Source organism: Pholis gunnellus, assembly GCF_910591455.1.
Source record: "Pholis gunnellus genome assembly, chromosome: 13".
NCBI lineage: Eukaryota > Metazoa > Chordata > Actinopteri > Perciformes > Pholidae > Pholis > Pholis gunnellus.
The window spans coordinates 24,562,391-24,584,240 of record NC_136540.1 but is presented as its reverse complement, the minus strand read 5'-3'; the positions used below and the strand labels follow the sequence as shown (position 1 = coordinate 24,584,240).

At 43.7% G+C, this 21,850-nt stretch overlaps 3 protein-coding genes across 3 annotated transcripts; 1 reads left to right on the top strand and 2 right to left on the bottom strand.

Moving 5' to 3' along the window:
- Positions 1–332: 332 nt before the first annotated feature.
- Positions 333–6,066, bottom strand: ruvbl2 (RuvB-like AAA ATPase 2). The gene is made up of 14 exons (XM_079172186.1): positions 6,013–6,066; positions 4,981–5,035; positions 4,767–4,822; positions 3,395–3,536; positions 3,119–3,248; positions 2,966–3,032; positions 2,722–2,828; positions 2,546–2,639; positions 2,229–2,447; positions 2,006–2,124; positions 1,680–1,799; positions 1,452–1,581; positions 1,122–1,236; positions 333–689 (listed from the first exon to the last, which is right to left on the bottom strand). The coding sequence occupies exons 2-14, from the start codon at positions 5,033–5,035 to the stop codon at positions 664–666; spliced, it is 1,380 nt and encodes a 459-aa protein (XP_079028312.1). The 5' UTR covers positions 6,013–6,066; the 3' UTR covers positions 333–663.
- A 1,674-nt stretch (positions 6,067–7,740) lies between these two features.
- Positions 7,741–12,133, bottom strand: ftr83 (finTRIM family, member 83). Its single transcript, XM_079171499.1, has 7 exons — positions 11,488–12,133; positions 10,981–11,076; positions 10,572–10,805; positions 10,175–10,334; positions 9,987–10,049; positions 9,534–9,611; positions 7,741–8,610 (listed from the first exon to the last, which is right to left on the bottom strand). The coding sequence occupies exons 1-7, from the start codon at positions 12,061–12,063 to the stop codon at positions 8,084–8,086; spliced, it is 1,734 nt and encodes a 577-aa protein (XP_079027625.1). The 5' UTR covers positions 12,064–12,133; the 3' UTR covers positions 7,741–8,083.
- A 3,712-nt stretch (positions 12,134–15,845) lies between these two features.
- ftr82 (finTRIM family, member 82) lies at positions 15,846–20,934 on the top strand. Its single transcript, XM_079171760.1, has 7 exons — positions 15,846–16,522; positions 18,087–18,182; positions 18,282–18,515; positions 18,949–19,108; positions 19,209–19,265; positions 19,468–19,536; positions 19,634–20,934. Exons 1-7 carry the CDS (start codon positions 15,932–15,934, stop codon positions 20,152–20,154), a joined length of 1,728 nt encoding a protein of 575 aa, XP_079027886.1. The 5' UTR covers positions 15,846–15,931; the 3' UTR covers positions 20,155–20,934.
- The last annotated feature ends 916 nt before the right edge of the window (positions 20,935–21,850 follow it).

The window sequence follows — 21,850 nt, the reverse complement described above, 5'->3', positions numbered from 1 at the left end:
TAACTAATTGTGTGTCTTGTGAAGGTAATTGGTAACACCAGATCTTATTTAGGGGCTTCACAGCAAAAGGGGTGAATATGTTATGCATGCGCCACTTTACAGTAATTTAATTTTGTTAATTTCTTTTTCCATTTCACTTCACTGATTTGACTATTTTGTGTAATTATTTTGTTTTTTTGCATAAAATCCCCCCCAAAAGAACCTCAACCGAGGTAGTCTGGTCACATCAAGTTATATCAAATTAAATATAAAATAATAATAAAATGTGTAGTTCGATGTTCCGAATGAAGCGTTCAAGACTAAGCGACAAATATAAAAACAAATGATCACAGTGTGCTTAGAAAAGCCTGTTTAATAATTTTCATAAAAATAAACAAGTCAACAAAAGAAAGGAAACAGAAGGAACGGATATTCCTGCCTTAAGGCCTCAATGATGAACAGAAATGTGGTTAATTCAGAATTAAGTCAAATTTCAGTGAATACATTTGAACAATGTAGAAGTCAATGTGATCTACCATGTAGGGGCTTTCAGTCTATTTAATACATTTTGAGTTCTATCTTCAATGTAATTCAATGCTGAATTCAAATATAAGTAAAATCCAGATCTCAACTGCCTCCAACCACAGAGACGATCGACAACATAAAAAAACCAAGTCATCTTCATTATGAGGTGTCCATTGAAGGCGTTTCTGAAATGTAAGAACAGATACACGCTGCTTATTCACGGTGAAGAATTACAGTATGTAGAGCAGAAAAAAGTCACCTTTTAAAATCTATATCACATTCTGTTTTGCATTTACTAGAAGGCCTTTTATTGTCATTATCATCATAATAAAGGACGTGATGGGACAGCTGAGCCTACGAGAGCTGAGCCGAGTTTGAATTTGTACTCTTCTCTTCTCAGCTTTGCCCAATCAGCACTCTGGAGTCTTAGTGAGCATGAAAAAACTGACATCTTCCCTAATGACTGACCCTGGATTAGAGTCTCTTTCAGCATTTTTGATGGATTGTTGGGACCTTTTATTCAACTTGTGCTTGTGTGAATGCAGCATCAATGTGCAGTGTTACTGTGTGTTGCCAGGGAAACTACCAGAGACAGAGAGGATGAACAGCGGACTCACGTGCTTCATTGAAGAGGAAGGAATCCTGATACTCCTTCATGTACTGAGAGGATCTGGCCTCATCCAGGAACAGAGAGTAAACCCTTTTGATGTCCTCCACCTGAACTTCTGTTCCCTGAAGAAGCCCAAAAGAACAAAACAGTGATGACATCAACACTGGGACCACAGGAACTCATGCCTAAACTACTGAAATACAATCTGTCCGGAGAGTGAAAAAAGTTATTTCTAGATGTTAATAACTGCCTGCCTCCCCCCCCCCCCCCCCCCCCCCCCCCCCCCCCACATGTTACAGCTGCAACAATACAACCAGCTTGTTCAGACTAAGCTCACCTTGCGCTTGCGACACACCAGTCCAGCGGTGCTGATCAGCTGGATGGCGTAGCGCAGCGACGTCTCCATGCCGATGCGAGTCAGGACGGTGTGAGCCTCCTCGCTCAGCTCCACATCCTCCTCCTCACACCTGAAATAAAAACCATGCAGGTTTATTTTCACCTCTATAAAGCTGGGAAGAGGCCGAAAACCGAGTTGGCCTCACAGACGATGGAGGCCGATTCTCACCGGATCTTGAGGATCTGCCTCGTCTCTTTCTCCGTGTAAGGGGAGGTGGCGATGATGAGCAGGCGATCCAGCAGGTCGATGGGGATGCCGTGAGGGCTCTGGTAGTTTGTGCCTCGGATACTAAGTGATAAAAGAGATGAATATTTGAAAATAAATATTTTATCCACCAAATCTCTAAACCTATAAGTCAATATTTTACAGTAGTCTATCAAATAGCCCGACGTACAGGTAATAAGTCATTGAAATTCCCCCCGAAAATGTTATGGGACATATACACTCCATATTGGTGTATTCCTAAATGAGACAGCTCAGAATAGAAATAGTACCGAGTGATGCCTCTGTTGGTGGCCATGATGAGAACTGGGGACAAGTCACTCTCCAGGGCCCGGTTCAGGAAGGAAAAGCACTCCATGTCCAGCATATGGACCTCGTCAATAAATAACACCTGGAACCACAAACATAGAAAATCGGTCAAGTCATAAAAAGACAGACGAACCAAATATACGTATATATAAAAAAATATATGTACACAAACAGAGTTGCACCTACCCCAGGAATGATCTCTGCCTTGCCCTCTTCCCTCCACTCACACACTTTGGCATTAATCTGCTCGCGGACTTCAGACTTGATCTCTCCGGTGTCTCCGGAGAAGAGAGCCAGGAAGCCTTGCGTGCGGCTGTTGATGACGTCGATCTCATGGAGTGACACCGTGTGGACCACCTCTTTCCTCTTCTGCAGCTCTCCCTCTGGACACTGTACGAACTGTGTCTACAAGGAACAACAAAAAATCACAATAAAATGTATTTTAGAAAAAATGAATGCACGCGGGACAACAGGCAGAAATTGACTTGACGGTTGCACTGTACCTGCGCTCCCATGGCATCGTAGTCTCTGGCTCTGGTGAACGAGCGGCCCAACTTGCTGATCTTTCCGGTGGCTTTGTCAATGGTAATAACATCTCTGAGAGAAAACGCAGAGAAAGACGGGTTAGATCTTGTACGGCTATCCTGATGCGTAAAGCTCTATGAAGAGATTAACTCACCCTGCTTGAACCTTATCTTTACTGAGACTGTCGATCATCTTGTTGCCCAAGTCATATATTGTCTCCATCTCAGTCGTCTTTAGAGTCAGCTTGCCCACTTTGGCACCCTGAGACAAAAATCAAATATCTATAAGTTTGTCTTCAATGAGTGACTGTCTTCTAGCAACTCAGATAGCGTGTTCAGGCATAAAGAATGTAGGACAGCAAGTTATGAGTGCAATGGAAGCGCCACGAGGCAGCCTACCGTTCCAGTGGCTGGTCTATCAATCTGGATCTCCACCACCTCTCCTTCAATAATCTCCGTCTCTTCTCTGTGAAAGAAGCCCACGATGAATATAGATTCATTTCAAATCATAGGAAATACAGAAACAACAATCTTTTGTGTGCGCTCACTCACTTGATCCTCACACCGATGGCTTTCCTAAAAGATTGGCTGAGTGCCTCCGTCTTGCTCATCTCCAGGGAGAAGATCTCACTACCGGCCAGCGCTGTGAAGGGCGTATCGGGGCCAAGTGACTGGGCGATGCCTGCATTAACAAAAACAACATCATCTCAGCTAACCTATACTCAGCTCGTGAATCTGGGGGGGGGGGGGGGGTAACAACGGTATGACTTCCAGAGGAGGAGGGTGAAATGATATTGTGTTCTGGAAAGCCTCCAATGAGGCCCTTACCCATAGCGATGGCAGTCTTTCCTGTGCCAGGTTGGCCAGCGATCAGTACGGCTCTGCCAGCTATGTGGCCATCTTTGATCATCTCCAGGATGACCCCTGCTGCCCGACGGGAGGCCAGCTGGCCGACCATCCCCTGAGATACCTGCAGGTGAATGGGAACACGTATCCTTGAAGCCAAACACACATTAATGCACATCAGCGCATCACTGTGCTGTAATCCAATATCTAACTATTAAGCAAGGGATCTCTGTCTGCCCGTCCTTTGCATAACCGCTCATACGATCTAATTCACACTTTGTGGGTGTATTGCTGGGGACTCGCAAGAAAGCCTTCGTCAACTGTATTGCAATTTAGACACGTGACATGTTCAATGTTACTGAACTTTGAATAAACAAGCAAACAGGGCTATGTGCAGCAGCGGGGCGGAGCTTCAGGGTTCACGTCTTCTGCAGTGGCTCATTGACTCAACACAAGAGGAGAGCAGAATCCAACCAGAGTGTATTTCACTGGTGTTTCTGCGGGTGAGTACGCCACTACTTTAGTGTTTTTCCCCGTGATTAAGACTGTATATCCTCATTGCAAGACTTGCTGCTAACTAAGAACACCAACGTTACCGCCAGTAAAAATGCATGAATAATAATGCATTATATATAATCGATATATTTTGTTCGTTAAATCCAATGTAGCCAGTAACAGTTCTATCACGTAATAGTACTAAAATGTTTTCCTCTGAAGTAGAATTACACATTAAGTAATATACAGTTAAGATGCATATTTTTTTAAGTGCTTTGGGGGCATTTTGGAAGTTATTTCGGGGTACAATGATTTAGAAGAGTAACGTAGATCAATATTTTTCATATCTCAAAATCATAATAAATCCATGGCTGTTTGGAGCCTTTTTAGTAAAGGGGCCCAGGTTGCCTAACTTGTCTAACAGTAAAGTCTATCAGAATGATTTTCACTGGTCTTTCTGACCGAAGTAGTCGCGACTTAGGTGTGATGCAATTATGTCATTGCAGGTATTTTGCTGAGGACCCAACGAAGCGCAGTGTTGAGTGTGAAGTTGTTTGTATGAGCGGTTCTCGAGAAAGCTGCTAGCAGCAATGCTACAGGCTACGTGTTCGGCCCATTCTGAACAGGCATATATTGAACGAACACCGCACTAGTATCTGTTAAATTTACATTTCTGCTTCATATCCCACACTGAGCTAGTCTTTCAATTAGTTGACATACACTGGAATCCAAAGTACAGAGCCTTAGAGGGTTTTACTCTAAATACATCTATATATATCATCTCTTTAAGTGCTAAATGCCAACTAAAGAGGGAACTAATCCCACAGCTACAGACCATGAACTGAAGACTCAACATTACCTGTCTTGGCTCCAAAGCATCATCCAAACCAAGGCCACGAATATGAGAGTGTGCTCCTAAACACAAGACAGAAATGAAAACATTAATATTGACCACATTTGGAAGAGGAAGCACATACCATGTATTACTTGCATAATCATATTAGGGCTGACCTGTGACAGCACACATTCATTTGCGTCCCCTAACAGCAGCTCAGTGTAATGCGGATGCTTACCGATTCTTTCGATCCGTGTGATGTCACGAACCTCTGGAACCTTTGTACTCGCCATCTGTATTTAGTTAAAAGGAGACAGCAGAAATATGTTCAACACACAAAAACAGTAATTAGTTTCAAAGAATAAATACTTCTCCCATCTTTTCCCCTTTTGTTGGAAAAAGACCATAATCTGAAGTTAAGGAGGAGCTAGTGGACACTGTAATAACACTGTGACAAAGGAATAGGGCAGAAGTGGCAACATGTTGATTATTATTAGACCAAAGAACAAAACATCTTACAGAAATACATACAATTAGAACAGTAGCTTACACCATCTAAACAAGGTTGATGGCTCAAATATGTCAACAATACAGGGTTATAAGGTCGTGTGCACTGTTGAATACAAGTTTGATTTTTGGTTGATCAAACTCCCAAAAACATTTAAAGTCCAAAATGTTCCAACTTTCTAACAATCAGCCCAGTGCCTGAGTGTTTCCGTGTGGTGTACTCCTGAATCAGGGCTTTCTCCTCGCGTATTTTGCACCTCCATCAATGCCCAAGTTATTTCCCTATTAAATAGGGAACACATCAGGTTTCACACCGAGGTGAGATATAAAGAATCAACAAAGCTGAAGAACATGAAATCCATAATGTCCAGTAGGTTGTCATAGTGACCGTTGTAACGCATGCCACAACACAAGAGTACAAGAGCGTTTGCCACATTGCTGTGGCTTTAATTTAATATATTTGTCATTTATATAAAAAAACCATGTCAGTGGTCGGCGATGAATTCGAATCAGATGACATGCAGAAGCCATACATCTTAACTGCTATCTTCTAGACAGCGCTAGTACAGCAAAACATAACGCTAGCTAATGTTATGTTAGCAAACTAGCTAGCTCCATTCAACGGGTTTCGGTCTTCTGTAACTAACGTTGCTGTTACACACCGCGAGAGTTTTTATGCTAGAGCGAATAACGTGACATTATAAAATACATGTTACGGTATAAGGGCTTACGTATTTATTACAGTTATCGGATTTAAACTCACCTGTGCAGCCACACTTGGGAAAATGTGAGAATGCGGCGCTTCTTTCTAGTGGTACGCAGGGTAATTGTGTCCGACAAGAAACAAGTCCTTCTTGTTCGAGCGTGGTTTGAGGTTGACTGCCCTCTACAGACAGGGCGGCCTAATGATGGGCTAAAAACATGAATATGTTTATTAAGGTACACGTCAAGTAAGTTGGGAGTGAAGGGGCTAACCGTTTGTGTCAGTGACTGTGTATTTCATCGTAGTTAAGCGAGTCCACTGCTTGTATTTGTTGTATCAAAGAAAGGTAACGTTAACGTTGTTTAAATGATTCATTCGAAGATTGTGCGTGGTGCCCTGTCTCCTGCTCGCTAAATCACAAATACTTGGATCTAGAAACTAATTAAAACCAATCGAAACGTGTTTATTATACCATACTTCTTGCACTGGTTCAGAATGTTTCGTATCTCCAACAGTGAATCATCTCCCCACACAGAAGCTTTCCCAGAGTGGGGTGAAAAGTGGCCGATGACATCCTTGGTGAGCATTGTGTACATTTCTCCACTAGAGGTAGCAAGCTCACAAGGGATTTTACAGCTATTTACAAAAATTGTACAATCCCTCATCTTTGCAGTGCAAGTCTGGAGCCTGGAGTTCAGAGAAAATTGTAGGGAATTTTTTTTGTTTGTTTCAGAAAACAAGGATACAATATCACTGAACAATGGCAAAACTCACCCGCTGACCATAACCTCAAGGCTTCTGGGGGAGTTTTTCATATCCTCTCTGGTGTAGCTTCAAATTTTTCCCTCAAGGCTGCAATGTTAGGATTCCACAGTCTAAACTCACTTCACTCCACCATCACAGGAGAAGGATACTGAAGGTTACAGACGGTTAGGACTGTAACTGAACCTTTTTGTTTGTCAATATCATCAGCTGGGATGTTTCATTGATCCTAACTGGCAACTAAAGTATGATTAAGAGAATCGGGTATGGGAATATGTAACTGACAAAACACATACTGATGAAGTCCAAATATAAAACATGTTTTATCATCTTTCTAGTTCCCAGTTTTAGTTTCTCTAAAATGCTACCAGTGAAACCGAAATGACCATACATGCTATTATCAGGATACTTTGAGATTACAAGCACTTACGATTTAGTGAAGATAAAAAAAAAGCCACTGGCTTGAATTGCATGTAATATTATCCCCTACAATAATCAAGTGGAAATACTTTTGCAAAGAAAACAAGTTTGTGTGTTGCATCACATAATACGGTAACTGCCTGAATCCAGACTTTTAATGACTAACTCAATGATGAAGGTATTTAGAGTGAGACTGGACCAAACCCTAGTTCAGCATACCACACACACACACTTTAAAACTGCTGCTAGATGAGGCTCAACCCTCTGTGAGCTCAGGAGCCTCTCAGTCACACCTCACCTGCTCCTCTACGGTTCCTCTGGAGCCTCTCAGACCTCCTCAAAGCCGACACTGCTCAGACAAAATGCTACTGATGACCACACACAAACACGTTCTCTCCCTTTGTCTCACAACAGATGCTTTTTATTTTGAATGCCGGCGATGTTGGTAATGCAAACAACTGGATGTGAACACTATGAGGATAACATTGAATCCGATCAGATCAAGCTTGACTTCTTTTATTTTTCAGGCAGAGAGGTAAATTAGCCAGCGGAGTGATAATAGAAGTATCAGGTACAAAAAAAATGCAACAACAATATCGCAGTTCATCCGTGTTAAAAAAAAAGTTTATTGATCAATATAAGTGTATCATAACCTGTATACATGATCATGTGACATATTTCAATCAAGTACAGCCTTCGTTATCTTCAAATGATAATTTAAATGTTGTCACTTCATACACCTGATCTTACATTTCACACATTGTACATTGAAATATTCACAGTCATTAAAAAACAGTTCCCCTGAATCACTACACGACACGTAGTCAATAGAAAATAGCTTGTAAAAGAATTATAATGTATCATCAGATCTTAGTCGTGGTTTTGTTCTGTAAATACATACCACTCTGAATCACATTTGTACATTGATTATAGGAAGTGTGTTATTTCATCACTTATTGATGAGGGTGACGCCCGAGTCATACCAAACCCAGAAGCCTGGATAGACGGCCTCGCTAAAGGAGCCCTTGAAGCGGTGGATGAGGGACATGGTTTCCCCTGCGGCGTAGAAAGACAGGGTACCCCCGGCGTGGTCTAGGAACACCCCGATACGTGACGAGTAGGGCGCGTTGATCTCGATCTGGTCCTTGTTGTGGCGGGCCGAGTAGCTGGAATCGGAGCAGAAGAGGCTCCAAGACTTGCGGTTGTAGCCGATGCGGCAGCTGTCTCCGTAACCCGTCCTCTTGATGCCTTTGTAGGTGACTCCGATGGCAGCCCCCTCCCCGCTCCAGTCAACCTCCCAGTAGTAAGCTCCTCCTGAGAGAGACTCCCTACACAGGACCTGGGGCAGGGAGTCGAACCTGGAAGGGTGGTCACCGTAAGACTGGGGGTCTTTCTTGAGGACAGCTTTCCTGTTCCCCCGAGACAAGTAGAGCTGTCTGTAGGCGGTGTTTGAGTCCAGAGTGAGCTCGCAAGCATCTAAGGAGACAAATTGATCATTTAATTCACAGGAAGCGTTTTAACTGCTCGGGTTAAGTGTGAATGAGGAAACCCAAGAGGGACAAAGCCTCTGGACAAAGCACCCCCTCACCATTGCACCTCCAGTGGCAAGGAGTTATGATTTCTAGTTTTGTTAGATTCTGAACTTTTGCTCCAACGTGATTTTAAGGAGAAGTGGGAGACCCTCTGGCTGGACACAGAAATCAGAATAATAACTGGGGTTGGATGTCACCTGCCTGCTGTTTATCTCCACCTCTGCGGATCACAGTTGGTGGGACGCCCGGTGGCCTCTCCTAGATCTGCTCGGCCTATTATCTCCCGGCCTATTATCTGGAATGCCAGAGGTATCAACACCGCTTGTGAGTTTGACCACAAACAGAAGTCCGGCTAACAAAGTGCATCTTGAACCGTAACTGTCAGGTGAGACCCAAAACCTTTGAACCCCTTCTCTTTTGACTGTAGAGACTATGCAGTTCGTTTTAGTTGAATAACAGGAACAACTGGCACTTTGCTTAAAACAGAATATCCGTATGAAAGCAGAAAACACACATCTGTTTTCTCAAGGATCTCCTGAGATTTGGGGTTTTTGTTCTAATCTGACTGGTTAGTGAACATCAGAGTTTCATGCACTCAGTTTAAACAAGGAGGGAGCGCTAAAACGGCAAGCTTAAAATCACAAAGCCGTGAACGTGCCAGCTGATACATTTGTCACGAGTCAGCCCCCAGTCTCTGTCAACACTGTAGGGCATCCAGCATAGTTACTAAAACCAGATTTTAAAGTCAACCACAGGGTCTGACAGAGAACCTCATCAGCAGTTAATTTGCCTCCTGCGCTGAAATGAGCAGGGAGAGCAGTGAACTGCGTCACTGCAGAAAACGGGAGCGGAGGAGCTGAGACTCACATTTCAGGAAATCGTCCCTGTGCTGAAGGTGCTGAAGGTCCTGGGGCGGCAGAGACTTGTACACGGGGGCTTCTTCACCTGGGAGAGTAAATGTGAATCATTAAGGAAAATAGTGACATAATGGAATATGAAGGGTGTGTTTATTTTACTGATCTTCTTTCATCAACTTCTATTATATCATGCTATTAATCACAGAATATGAATCAACAACAACGGCACAATACATGTGTTATCGCCGGGAAAGAAATCTAGAAATCCTGTCCTCGACTGCAAAATTCTATTTCAGACATTTAACCATGTGGCACCTGAGTGACCTCAGGCGTCCCTCTAATCTATAACATCAAACAGGACTGCACAAAGCCCCGCTGAGGACAAGGGAAATTGTAACTCTGACTAACTGTCCCCCGCTAAATCAACAAGAGGAAAACGAGTTTCCTTAAACGGCTGACTTACTTTTTACTGCATTTACTCGTCTCTTTTTGGGTTCATCCAGTTGGCAGAAGGTCATTTTGTTAACTGCAAAAAATAAAAGAAAAAATAACTATTTATGAAAAAAAAGATGAATATGGTCACATGTGCGTAGTGATACCAGATCATAAAAAAATATGAACAGGGTTTAAATCCTGTGCTTCTGAACTCACCCGCCTTGGCCACCTTGACCAGCTCGTCATTGCTGAACTCGTTCAGGTGCTGTTTCATCTCAGAGACGGCCTTGGTGACTGGGCCGAAGGTGAAGTAGGGGTTGACGGTCACTGTTGGCAGCTCCTCCGCCTCCGTCTGGGCTATCAGCATGTGGTAGCTCTAACCAGGGAAGAAAAACAGCCATGCAGTCATGATAAGGTGTACTTTAAATGTTTGTTTTTCCCCCCCGTGTTGCACCGTGCAGAACATTTTAGTGTTACACGATTGTTTTACATTGACTGATACACATTCAAACGGGATTGGCTCTGCCACCTTGTATTGGATGGACAATACCATGCTGTCAGGCTGGCACTGAATCTAACTCATGTCTCTGTGGAGTGGTTGTGCCAAGGTTACCTGGATGAAGTGGATGTGGTCCTCAGTGCGGGACAGCTGGGTGATCTCGCTGTCCCTCCTCTTCAGATCGGCGATCTCATGGGTCAGACGCTCCACGTGGCCCTCTGCGGTGTTGAGCGCCGCTCTCTTGTTGGCGGAGATGAGCTTGGTCATCTCCTGCTGCATCCTCTCGATGGAGCGCATCATGTCGGCAAACATCTTCTCGCATTCCTGCAGCGCCGTGTGGGCTGAGTTCTGCACGGGAAGCAAGCACGCATGGCATAAATCAAGCGGGTGTCGCAATGAGAGAGGCTGTCGTCACTACTACACAGAGGAATGTCGTCCGTGCTGGTAGTTAATTCAACTTTCCATTCAACCTCTAGTGGTTCGTCTGGTTTTATCTGTGATAGACGGTGGTGGCGGCACAAACCTTGAGTGAGTCCACTGCTTGTTTCAGTTCTTCCATCTGCTTGAGTCGGTCGTGAATCTTCTCCTGGATCTCGGCCTGGGTGGCGCCCAGCCGTTGCTATGGGGAAAACAACAGGCTTTGTTGTTAATGATGGCAACAATCCCTCAAATCGACATCTCAAATTGACAAAATCATCAAATCTGTATTTTAATTTTTAGAATTTAGAATGAATGATAACAGTGTGCAGCTCAAAGTTCACACTGCAGGCCGCAGCTTTATTATCATAGGGGTGTGTCTCACATAGTGTTTGTTTAATCTACTGTCAGCTGCTCTATCAGGAATTACCTGCCACTGTGTCATATAGGTACATGTGTCATCAGTGATTCACAAATAACAAAAGGTTAGCCGTACATTGATCAAGGCTTGTCATGCTGAGCAAAGCACATTCTATGGCTCTGAGTAAACCTGTTGCTAAGCTGGTGACCGCCTGAAAACCAGCGTTGTCGCTTCAAGTAATGTCAAACGTACCTGCTCGTCCGCTCTCTCCTGCTCGGCAGACACCATGTCGTGACCTTTGTGTTCTTTCACCGTGCACAGCACGCAGATGCACATCTGGTCGGTGCGGCAGAACAACTCCAGACCCTTCTGATGCTGGGGACAGATCTGTCTGTCCAGGTGGCCGATTTCATCCACCAGCTTGTGCCTTTTAAAAGTGTTTGACTCATAGTGGGGCTTGAGATGCTTCTCGCAGTAGGAGGCCAAACACATCAGGCAGCTCTTGACGGCTTTATGCTTCTTTCCGATGCAGATGTCACAACCTATGTCCTGGGGCCCGGCATAGTTGTAGTCGGGGTCTGGAGGCGGAGGCGGAAAGGCCTCTGAGTTGCGTTGGATGGTGGAGCTCCGGGAGCCTCCCATGCGTCTCGGGGTGGGCCTCTTGCTGTAGGTGACCCTGCACTCTGGGCAGATGTAAGAGCCCGTGTGGTCGGCATGGTCCCAGTATGTCTTCAGGCAAACGGCGCAGAAGATGTGGCCACACGGGATGGACACGGGATCCCGGAGGTATTCCTTACACAGGTGGCAGCCGTCCTGGTCTGATGACATGGTGACAATTCAGTGCTGATCCCTCTAATGCGGTGAAGATGCTTAGACACAACAGTCAGTGGCTTGTGTCAGCACAGTGGCAAAGTGATCCAACAGCTACTACGTGCGTGAGTTATATAGAGTAAACAGAGAGGGCGGCTAAACTGGTTAAGCCGAAACCAGTCAAACAAGGGCGGGGCAACAAAAGGACACAGTGAATGCCCCCATCAGTTACACAATGGAATGACTGTGAATGAAATGTGTGATCATGAGACACAAGGTTGTTTCAAATGTTAGTATTATTTATTTTAATTATTCATTAATATTTTTATTTGAATGGAAAAAAATAAATAGACCTTGAGGATTTTATACATTTTTGATTAAAGGGATTTAAACAGAACATGACAAGTGCTGATTGGAATGATGTTAGTAGTACATCCCATAAATAGATGAGTGTAAGCAAGTACATTCAAAAGTAAGAAGGTAGACAAAGAAAGCTCAGGTGTGTCACACTTTCCACTTGAGTGTGGTCTCATTGCTGAGTAGATTGCCTCAAGGGAGACTGTTCCCTCTGGACAAGTAACAAACTACCTTCCTGCTGAACAACTGCAATCAGTAGCGGTATCGACAGCGTCTCCTATCATTGTGATGCATGGTCAACGGATGAAGTGCGCTGATGCTAAATGAACCGCTTTGTTGGCCTTAGTTAACTTCTGGAGCCACTGAGACTTTCCTGACCTCCACCTCACCTGTAACCGGTTAATTATCAACTCTTTACTTTGCTTTTCATTGCCACAAACGAGGTTTGACTGGACGCCTGCAGTTTCTGTAAGTCAACACTGAAACTACATTTCAAACTGTTATTATTATTATTATTATTATACCTTCCTCTGTAGATTTCACCTTACAGTGAACATGCCTCCCGGCCAAGATGGAGTTTCAGGGCAGCAGAAATGGCGATAGGAATGCAACTACACTTGATAGCCCAGATAACAGGAGGGCCGAGAGAGCCTGCTTCAAAGATTCCATTGTGCTCGAGCCAGCAGGGCTCGACCAGAGTGCCAGACATTATAGGGTCTGTTGTCCGTCAACAACAGTAACTTCAGCTGATATGCAACACTAAATGTAGCATCTTATTTGTCCAAAAAAGAATTCTGTGGCAGGGGTCATGCTCCACACGAAACATCACTATCTTGACAGAAACAGATATTTACATTTTCTGTTTTCAAATAATCATTTTTAACCTTCGAAAGACCCTGAGTCACCAATCTAGGTGATGTTACACGTCAAAGAATGACTTGATTATGATTTCTATTTTTATCTCACGGTTCACTGCACATCCTGTGAATTAAGTAAGTGTTATCTATTTCTAATAACAGTGACAAAAAGACCAGTGAAAACGGTTGAGTCACTGTGACTTGCCTGCTCATCTGATTGCCAACTACGCCAGTAGCATTTAAATGGCACTTCAACAGGCCTCTAAACTGACACTCAATTTAATTGAGACTTTTTTCTTCTTGTCTTGCAAAGCATTTTCCCTTCTTAAAAGACTTCCGGTTCTCTTCGACCAACCTAGCCGGCCCTTTAACCCTGTTTTTAGCCAAGGGATGGACTTTGCTTCCATAAAACGTATAAAAAGTATCTGAATTTTATGGCGAAGAAGAACCTGTTGGCCTACACTTATTAAACTTCACCTTGATATCTGAGCCAGTGGACGCTCAATAGTATTGGTTTCATATCAGTTAAGAGCAAACATTATCAAATGAATATCCGTCAAGGGTTCAAGTTTCAGTTTGGCTGACCGATTTGCTTATCATGCATATTGTGCCAGACCCACTGCAATGCTTTTAGATCAAACAAACCTTTATTCATTGTTTTATTTCATATTTCCCCACACACAATCTATCCAAGCTATTTTGTATTTTATATCAAATCTGCATATTCTTATCATGACATCTTAAAGTTATTTTTGGATCAGTCCAGTTTTTTATTTCGGAAAAATAAACAACTGTAAAATAAATAACCATGATAGAAACTCAACATGTGCTGCGTTTTGCTCTTCTCCGAGCAGACGTGCTTACTAGTGGTGTGTTACGGTCTGTTTCAGTACTCTTTACCTTTGTGTATCCACCAGAATCAGCAAACGTGTTTTCCCAGAACACATTTTGATTATTGTATCTTCCTGTTTTTATTACTCGAGCTCAGTGAAGTGGGTCCTTTGTTTCCTTTAATCAAAAAGCCATTTGTGTTCTCATGCACTTTCCCTGCAGAAAGCAGGTTGACCTCTCTCCTCGAATTGGACTTGAACTGAGCTTCAGGTGACTGTGGAGTTTCTGTCTGCTTCATCGAAGAACACCGGCACTTGTAACAGGCATGCAACTCTTTTTAGAGAAACCTGTTATTAAGTCTTATGAAAGCATCTTGTAACATATACATTACCATGCTGCATATTTTTACTTTCTGAAAGTAATAGACATTTCAGCCACATGTGCACTGTGCAGTCGTCACTTCTCTATCATGAGTAAGAATCAAAGTGTTTTTCCCCGTGGTAGCGGCCCTGGCCACTAACAGGTAGTTAATTTGTAAGCAGAGAGCGCTCCCTTTACTCTGGTGGAAGGAAGGAAAAACTGGCTTATCAGAAACCTGACCAAATATGGAAAGGTGAAACTGAGTGTATGAAGTCATGATATGAATCGAGGGTGCAGCAAATATACTTTTTGCAACCTTTAATTAACTTTTTATTATTGCTACATGATTCGGCATCAGGCAGGAAATGCTAAAACTCCGCCTAAATAAAACTTCTTTTTTCCTTCACAGTAGTGACACTTGAACAAAAAAAACAGCAGTATTGGTAGAAACCAGTAGGTCTATTTGAAATGCTAATGAGATGCTATGATGTCAGCAGACATGTTATGATGCACAGTGAGTCAGGGTCTCCACTGAAGGCCCCCCCCCCCCCCCAGCTACACTCACAGGTAACCATGACAGGGATATTTTAAGAATAAAAAGACGCAACATAACTTGTGATGAAGCGTGAACACAAATATGTGGGCCATGCATTGCAACAACACACCTGGAAGTGACAGGAATGTTCTTCACGCGCGCTCGTGCACGCGTGTTTCCGTTTGGTGTCTCAACGGTTTTCTTTCCTGCCGCTCAAACACACACATCTACAGTCGACCTGTGAACGTGTAGCCAGACCGGTCTGACTGCACACAGTGTAAATACCGCAACTCTCGGACAAACAGCCTGCAGCAGGTTAAACTTTCAACAAGGTTTTCTGGTGAGGAAAAGGAGCAGCAACATCCCTGATGTTTGAAGTTGCTCAGAGTGTCTCCGTTTGTTCACTGGGTGGTCCCTGGAATTCCTACAGTACTTTAGGCTGCATTTATGTTTGTCGGACTGCAACCGGTTTAAGACAATGGGCGATTCTGTCCAACAACAATAGGAGGAAATACAGCTGCAGAGAACTGTGCGCACACTTCACCCGCGGATGAGCCACATGAGAAATCTGAGAATAAAGGAAACTGTGAGGAAAAGGGACGCTCTTTTTTTTCTGGCACATTAGTTGCCACTGGGTGTGCTTTTTACATTTCATTCATTCTCTTTTTTTCACTCTGCTCTCTCCCTCTCCCTCTCCCTCTCCCTCCTTGCTCAACCTGCTTATCTGAACTGGGCAGGGCTCGATATACTCACAGCACAGGGGGAGGGCCTTGTCTGCTTTCAATCAATAACCTCTGGAATTCAGAAATACAAGTAGGTCCTGTCCCTGGCAGGCTGCACCACACTCTTGAGGGCGGGCTCCCAGGCACACTCGACGGAATCTCTATCTGCTCCTGGCACTCTCTGTCTGTTCGCACAGCTCTAACTGTGTTTGGAGCCCATCGCGATGGCTGACCACACGTCTCCAGATTATTTCAGCTGCTCCCTGTGTGTGAACCTGCTGAAGGACCCCGTGGCTATCCCCTGTGGCCACAGCTTCTGTATGGACTGCATCAGTGGCTACTGGAACGAGGCCGACTACACAGGGATTTACATTTGCCCCCAGTGCAAGATCACATTCACCCAGAGGCCGGTGCTGCGGCCCAACGCCACCCTGAGCATGGTGGCTGAGAAGATCAGGAAGAGCGGCCTCAACCTTAACCTCAACACGTCCCAGGGCAACATCTACGCCGGACCGAGCGACGTGCCCTGTGACTTCTGCTCCGGGAAGAAATTAAAGGCTGTGAAGTCCTGTCTTAACTGTCTGGCGTCCTACTGCGAGAAGCACCTGAAGCCACACTACGAGTCAGCCACGTTCAAGCGTCACAAGCTGGTGGATGAGCTGGGAAACCTGGACAGGAAGATCTGCCCGCAGCACCAGAAGCCCCTGGAGCTCTTCTGTCGAACGGATCAGATGTGTATCTGTGCTATCTGCACAGTCAGTGAACACAGGGGCCATGACATTGTCTCTGCTGAGGCAGAGAGGGGAGAGAAACAGGTAACATCCTTTTAATAAATAGTGTTCAGTCAGCTTTTCAGAGCGTGATTTTGTGTCAGAAAGTGTCATGTGTGTTCAGTACATGAGAGAAACAACAAGCTGAAACTCGCCTAATTCAACTGGAATATGTTTCACAGTCAGATAAACAATGAGGCATGTGCTTGATACATTCGATTTATACAGTCACTGGAGGGTTTTGAGTTAAAGCAAACATTGTTTTTCTCAACCCCTGCCCCTGCGCTACAACTGGCTTTGTACTTTGAACCATTTCACTGACGTTATCAGCTAAAACTGGCAGGCATTCGCCGCCAAAACAAATCCAGCTCTCTGATTAGCTGCGGGGGGGCCGGGGGAGTGTCGAACAGTTATCGCCTCTGAAAGCTGCTTTTCAGAGAATACGGTGTTCCGGCTGTGGGAGAGATACACAGAAACTCTCTCTTGACTTCCCTCTGCGGCTTTGGTTCCCACCTGTGGGAGTGGGGGTCTGTAATGATACTGGAATGTCAGGGAGGCAAAGCCTGCAAACGCCTCGCAATCAACCAATCACGACGGTGTAACCACGGCAATGCACATTCAAATGACTCACCAATCACATGGCCTGTAAAGGGATGAAGAGTAGATAAGTCAACAGATACTGCAGTATAAATCTGCAGCATTCAGGGCAACTGGATTCTCCTTATGAGTAATTTAGGTGTGTTTTTATGGCAGCCATTACATTACATTACAGTCATTTAGCCTTTACAATAAGTGTATTCAACAAAGGTATTCAAGAGAACTACTAGTCACCAGAAGTCATAAGTGCATCTCCTTTTTTAAACAAGCATCTAAGAGCATAAACCAGAGCAAAAGTACAGAAACAAACTAATACGAATACAATAAGTGCAACAAACTAATATGAGCCCTGCAGGCTAAATGATGATGGGTAATAATTCAGCCCACTGTTTTCTTCACTGCATTAGGAGTCTGGTTTCTCTCATCCAAAGATTAACAACCTGAGTCTCACACGTCTCACTCCGTCTCCCGCCTCCTCTCTCATGTTCACCACCCCCCCCCCCCCTTAGATTCCCCACATTCCTCAAGCTTATCTTGAAGAATGGGTTGGTGGGCTCGAGTAAAAGCTGAATTAGAAACCCCTCTATTCTGTGTGTCAGTGCTGCGTGCACCTTGAAACATCTTTTTAAAAGTCAGGCAGCGGTAGATTCACATTCCTAACGTGATCAGAATTCCAGCACCGATATTTTTTTGTACCTCCCTCTCCCTCTGAGATAAAAGCTGGCCGTATTAAGAAGCTTCTTTGAGCGGGGTTTATTAGACCCGCTGAAGGGGCCTCCCAAGATATTCTTTGATGAGAAAGAATGTTTTTCTACTGAACCAACAAATATGGGGCTTTACATCTCACACAATAAAACAGCACGACATTCTACGTCTTATAAATCTGAGTTAATGCAACTTTTATGATCAACTTTGCTGCACAATACATTTTTTAAAAGCCGGTCAGCATGGGAGTGCACTCTAGACAAAACAGTGAAATAGATGGGTGTGTAATGTGCCTTTTGTTCCGCAGAAACTCTTGGGAATCTCCCAAGCTGAGATTAAACAGAAATGCCAGGAGAGGGTAAAGGAGTTGGAAGAGCTGAAGACATCTGTGGATTCGTTGAAGGTAAGAATGTATTTCCATGCAAAAGCCAGACGTGGCTGTAAGATGTTCTGTACACCGGTGTCTTCTGTATACCACTGACACCTGGAGTGCTCTGTCCAGAACTCGGCCCAGAGAGCCATGGTGGAGAGCCAGAAGATGTTCGAGGACATGATCCGCTCCATCGAGAGGATGAGGTCAGAGGTGACCAAGCTGATTGGTATCAACGAGAAGGCTGCTTTCAACCAGGCCGAGGCTTTGATCGAGCGGCTGGAACAAGAGATCGATGAACTGAAGAAAAAGGAGACCGGCCTCAAGCAGCTGTACAGCACGGACGACCACATCCACTTTTTGCAGGTAAGTAACAGCTTTGGAGCAACTGTTGGGAGAAGAAATACATCTCGAGGTCTGATTTGGTGCTAAAAGCTTAAGTAATTAGTGTATGGGTGTGTTTTTTATTAAGATATACACCCTTCTTACGCTGGCTGTTCATGATTACGATGACAGTATGACGACATGTTAAGTCCTTTGTATCACTTTGGGTGTAAGCATTTCTAAACGAGCAATTGAAGAGGCGTTAATAGCACCGCTTATTGCACAGACATGTCCCCATCTTTGGACAACCCTTTTACTATGAATCAGTCTCTGAAGTAATGTGTTTTAAACACTTTAAAACCATGTTCCAAGTGTGAAAAATACAGTTGGTCAACTCTGACAGTTCCTCACACGGATCACAATGATGGTAGCCTTCGTCCTCGTCACAACAATTATTTTTTTCTTTTCCCATCAGAACTTCAACTACCTCTGCACCCCCACCGATGACGGCTTCATACCCAGAGTGACGGTGAACCCGGACTTCTCCTTCGGCTCTGTCAGGAAAGCTGTGGCTGAGATCAAGGACCGCCTGGAGGAGTTTGGCAAAGAGGAGCTGCTTAAGATCTCCAAGTCAGGTGTGACCGAAGCAGCAGAATACACAATGCCTCTGCATGATAGGGAGGAAAAAACAAACACAATATATCGTGCTAAATATGAATGTGTTCTGTCTTACAGTGAATGAGGTCCCAGTGTACACCACAGAAAGTCGAACATTGGACAGACGGAGCAGAGGTGAGTGTTGTCACGGCCTATAGCAGTATACGCCTGCAGGAGGTTAATTATTATTGAGGCTGACAATGTAGTCGCCATTCATCGTAGGAGGCAAACCACAAAGTGAGTCTTCAGTTAAAAGCACATCGACAAAAGAATTAAAGGCATGTGTGTGGGTGTATGCGGTTCACACTGACCTAACGCAGTGCTTCTTCTTGTGCAGGCAAAGAAATGGTGGACAACGCTCCTTCTTCTCCTCCAGAGCCAAAGAGCAGAGCAGATTTTGTGAAATGTAAGTATCTGGGTGTATTGAACTGAAGACAATTGAACTCCAACACAATTTGGTTGCCAATTAAACATTATGAAAATGTATTGATTCTCCTCCACAGACTTCTGCCAGCTGAAAATGGACCCGATCACAGCCTACAAGGAGCTGTACGTCTCTGACAACAACAGAAAAGTCATCCGCACCAGGGACCTGCAGCCCTACGGAGACAACGCGGAGAGGTTCGACAGCTTCGCCCAGGTGCTGTGCCGAGAGGCCCTGTCCGGAGGCCGCTTCTACTGGGAGATCGAGTGGAGTGGGGAGTTCTCCATCGGGGTGGCCTACAGGAGCATCAGCCGGAAGGGCAAAGGCTCGCTGTGTCTGCTGGGCTATAACGACAAATCCTGGAGTCTGCTCTGCTCCGACACGGGCTACTCCGCCTGGCACAACCGGGTGGACAAGGCCGTCAGCGGGCCCCACTCCCCGAGGATAGGCGTGTACCTGGACCACTCTGCGGGCGTGCTGGCATTTTACAGCATAGGCAACTCCATGAGCCTCCTGCACAGGTTTGAGACCACATTTGTTGAGCCCCTCTATCCGGGCTTCGGAGTTGGAACGTCAGTCAAGATCTGCAATGTCAAGTGAACCCCGATATTTAAGCTCTCATTTGAAGATCTGAAAGTATCTTCCACGTGTTTCTCATAATATACAGCAGTGCTTTTGGAATATATATTTTTGCAATATTTTCAAACTGTACCAAACCACATTAATGAAGCTATATCGTCCAATGTGTATACACTTTTTTTTCTAACGCTACACATCACATATATTACAGTTTGCATTGTGCTTTCAAATCACATTTTCATATGTTTTCTAAGACATTATTGAAATATAATCACTACTTAATCACACAAGTACAATCAGAACTGCTAGATAATATTTATAACATGTCAGTATCACATTTTTACATGTACCCATACTTCATAAAGGGTGCGGCATATCTCAAGTGATGATGTGATTATAAGTCGTAATGGATGTACCCTGAGATAAGGAACATTTTATTATGATAGGTCATTCCATTGTTGGCCAATATCATTGCATAAGTCATTTAAAATGTATTGCACCCTTGTGAACTAAGTATGAGTAATACAATAACATTCATGTTGGTGCATCAGGATTAGTATTATTATGGTTTCAACACATTCAGAGGAATATTTCATGTTCATTTCATTTTGTCATGTTTTGATATTATCGGAGTTGCTGAGAGTCGTTACTGTTTGTTTTTTTTCACTTGAACTAACCCTTATTTAATTTGTATGTATGTTTACTTATGTAATGGACAACCAGAGTATAATTGATATCACAAAAAGACTTTTTTTGTAACAAAATGATTCATAGTTCTAAATAAAGAACGAAATGAATGAATTCATGTTGGTGTTGAGATTATTTATCTATTCCTATACAAGAATATATAAAGACCAGATGGTGTTATATTGACAAATGAATGGTCTATTGGATTATAAATTATATGGATATAAATGAGAAGATAGAGCTACTTTTATTTTGTTTGTGCTTTAACAAAAGGCGAGGTCTAAACAATTTCACAAGTACCCGTATCAACAAAGATGTAATTTGTCCTTTTTAAGTATTTAACTGGTATTTGAACCATTCGGTTTTTAATGAACAAACACCATGCTCTGAAACAAACTACAGCACTAACACCTCCTGAACATTGACGATACTTACGGCGCCCTCTGTTGCTTGATTACGGGAACTGAACTGTAATAAAAATGTAATAACCACTGTTACTATTACTGTGGGTATAATCAATAAATGTGTCGTCAAGCTACAGCAACTGTGGTGTGTTCTGACTGTACATCGTCAAATGGGCTTTCAGAAAATCTGACATTAACTTCAGATGTATTTATCAAGACCCTTTGGATTTTTCTGCATAAATCCACAATATGAGAGCAATATACTGTATTACTATACATACACTGGTATAATTGTCCAAACAGCAACTCATTCACACCAAATTATATCTAAAACCAGCTCATTGTGTATATTTATCTAAGCGCTACATTGCTTGTTAGTTCATAAGCATGTTCAAGACAAGTGCAAATCCAAAGTTATGACAGAGATGGGGTGTGACACAGTTAAGTGAAGATACAGGACAGTATCTGGTTTCTTCAAACGTCTCCTGGTTTTCACAGCAGACCCATTTTCACGGGACTGCAATTAGATATTGCAGGTGCATACTGGTACATAAAGTAAAACCCACTGGAGGTTCCTGGTGACACATTGACTTTGTCTAATTGTGAAAGCCTGAACCAGCCAAACC

Bases quoted from the DNA above. Each gene is read 5' to 3' on its own strand.
- ftr83 (XM_079171499.1), bottom strand. From the start codon at position 12,063: ATGTCATCAGACCAGGACGGCTGCCACCTGTGTAAGGAATACCTCCGG. The intron at 11,077-11,487 runs GTACGTTTGACA...TTTTCCCCATAG, and splicing joins AGGAGAGAGCGGACGAGCAG to CAACGGCTGGGCGCCACCCA. The intron at 10,050-10,174 runs GTGAGTTCAGAA...TATTTTTTGCAG, and splicing joins GGTCAAGGTGGCCAAGGCGG to TTAACAAAATGACCTTCTGC.
- ftr82 (XM_079171760.1), top strand. From the start codon at position 15,932: ATGGCTGACCACACGTCTCCAGATTATTTCAGCTGCTCCCTGTGTGTG. The intron at 18,516-18,948 runs GTAAGTAACAGC...TTTTCCCATCAG, and splicing joins ACCACATCCACTTTTTGCAG to AACTTCAACTACCTCTGCAC. The intron at 19,266-19,467 runs GTGAGTGTTGTC...CTTCTTGTGCAG, and splicing joins ATTGGACAGACGGAGCAGAG to GCAAAGAAATGGTGGACAAC.
- ruvbl2 (XM_079172186.1), bottom strand. From the start codon at position 5,035: ATGGCGAGTACAAAGGTTCCAGAGGTTCGTGACATCACACGGATCGAA. The intron at 4,823-4,980 runs GTAAGCATCCGC...TCTTGTGTTTAG, and splicing joins CACACGGATCGAAAGAATCG to GAGCACACTCTCATATTCGT. The intron at 690-1,121 runs GTGAGTCCGCTG...CTTACATTTCAG, and splicing joins CTTCCTCTTCAATGAAGCAC to AAACGCCTTCAATGGACACC.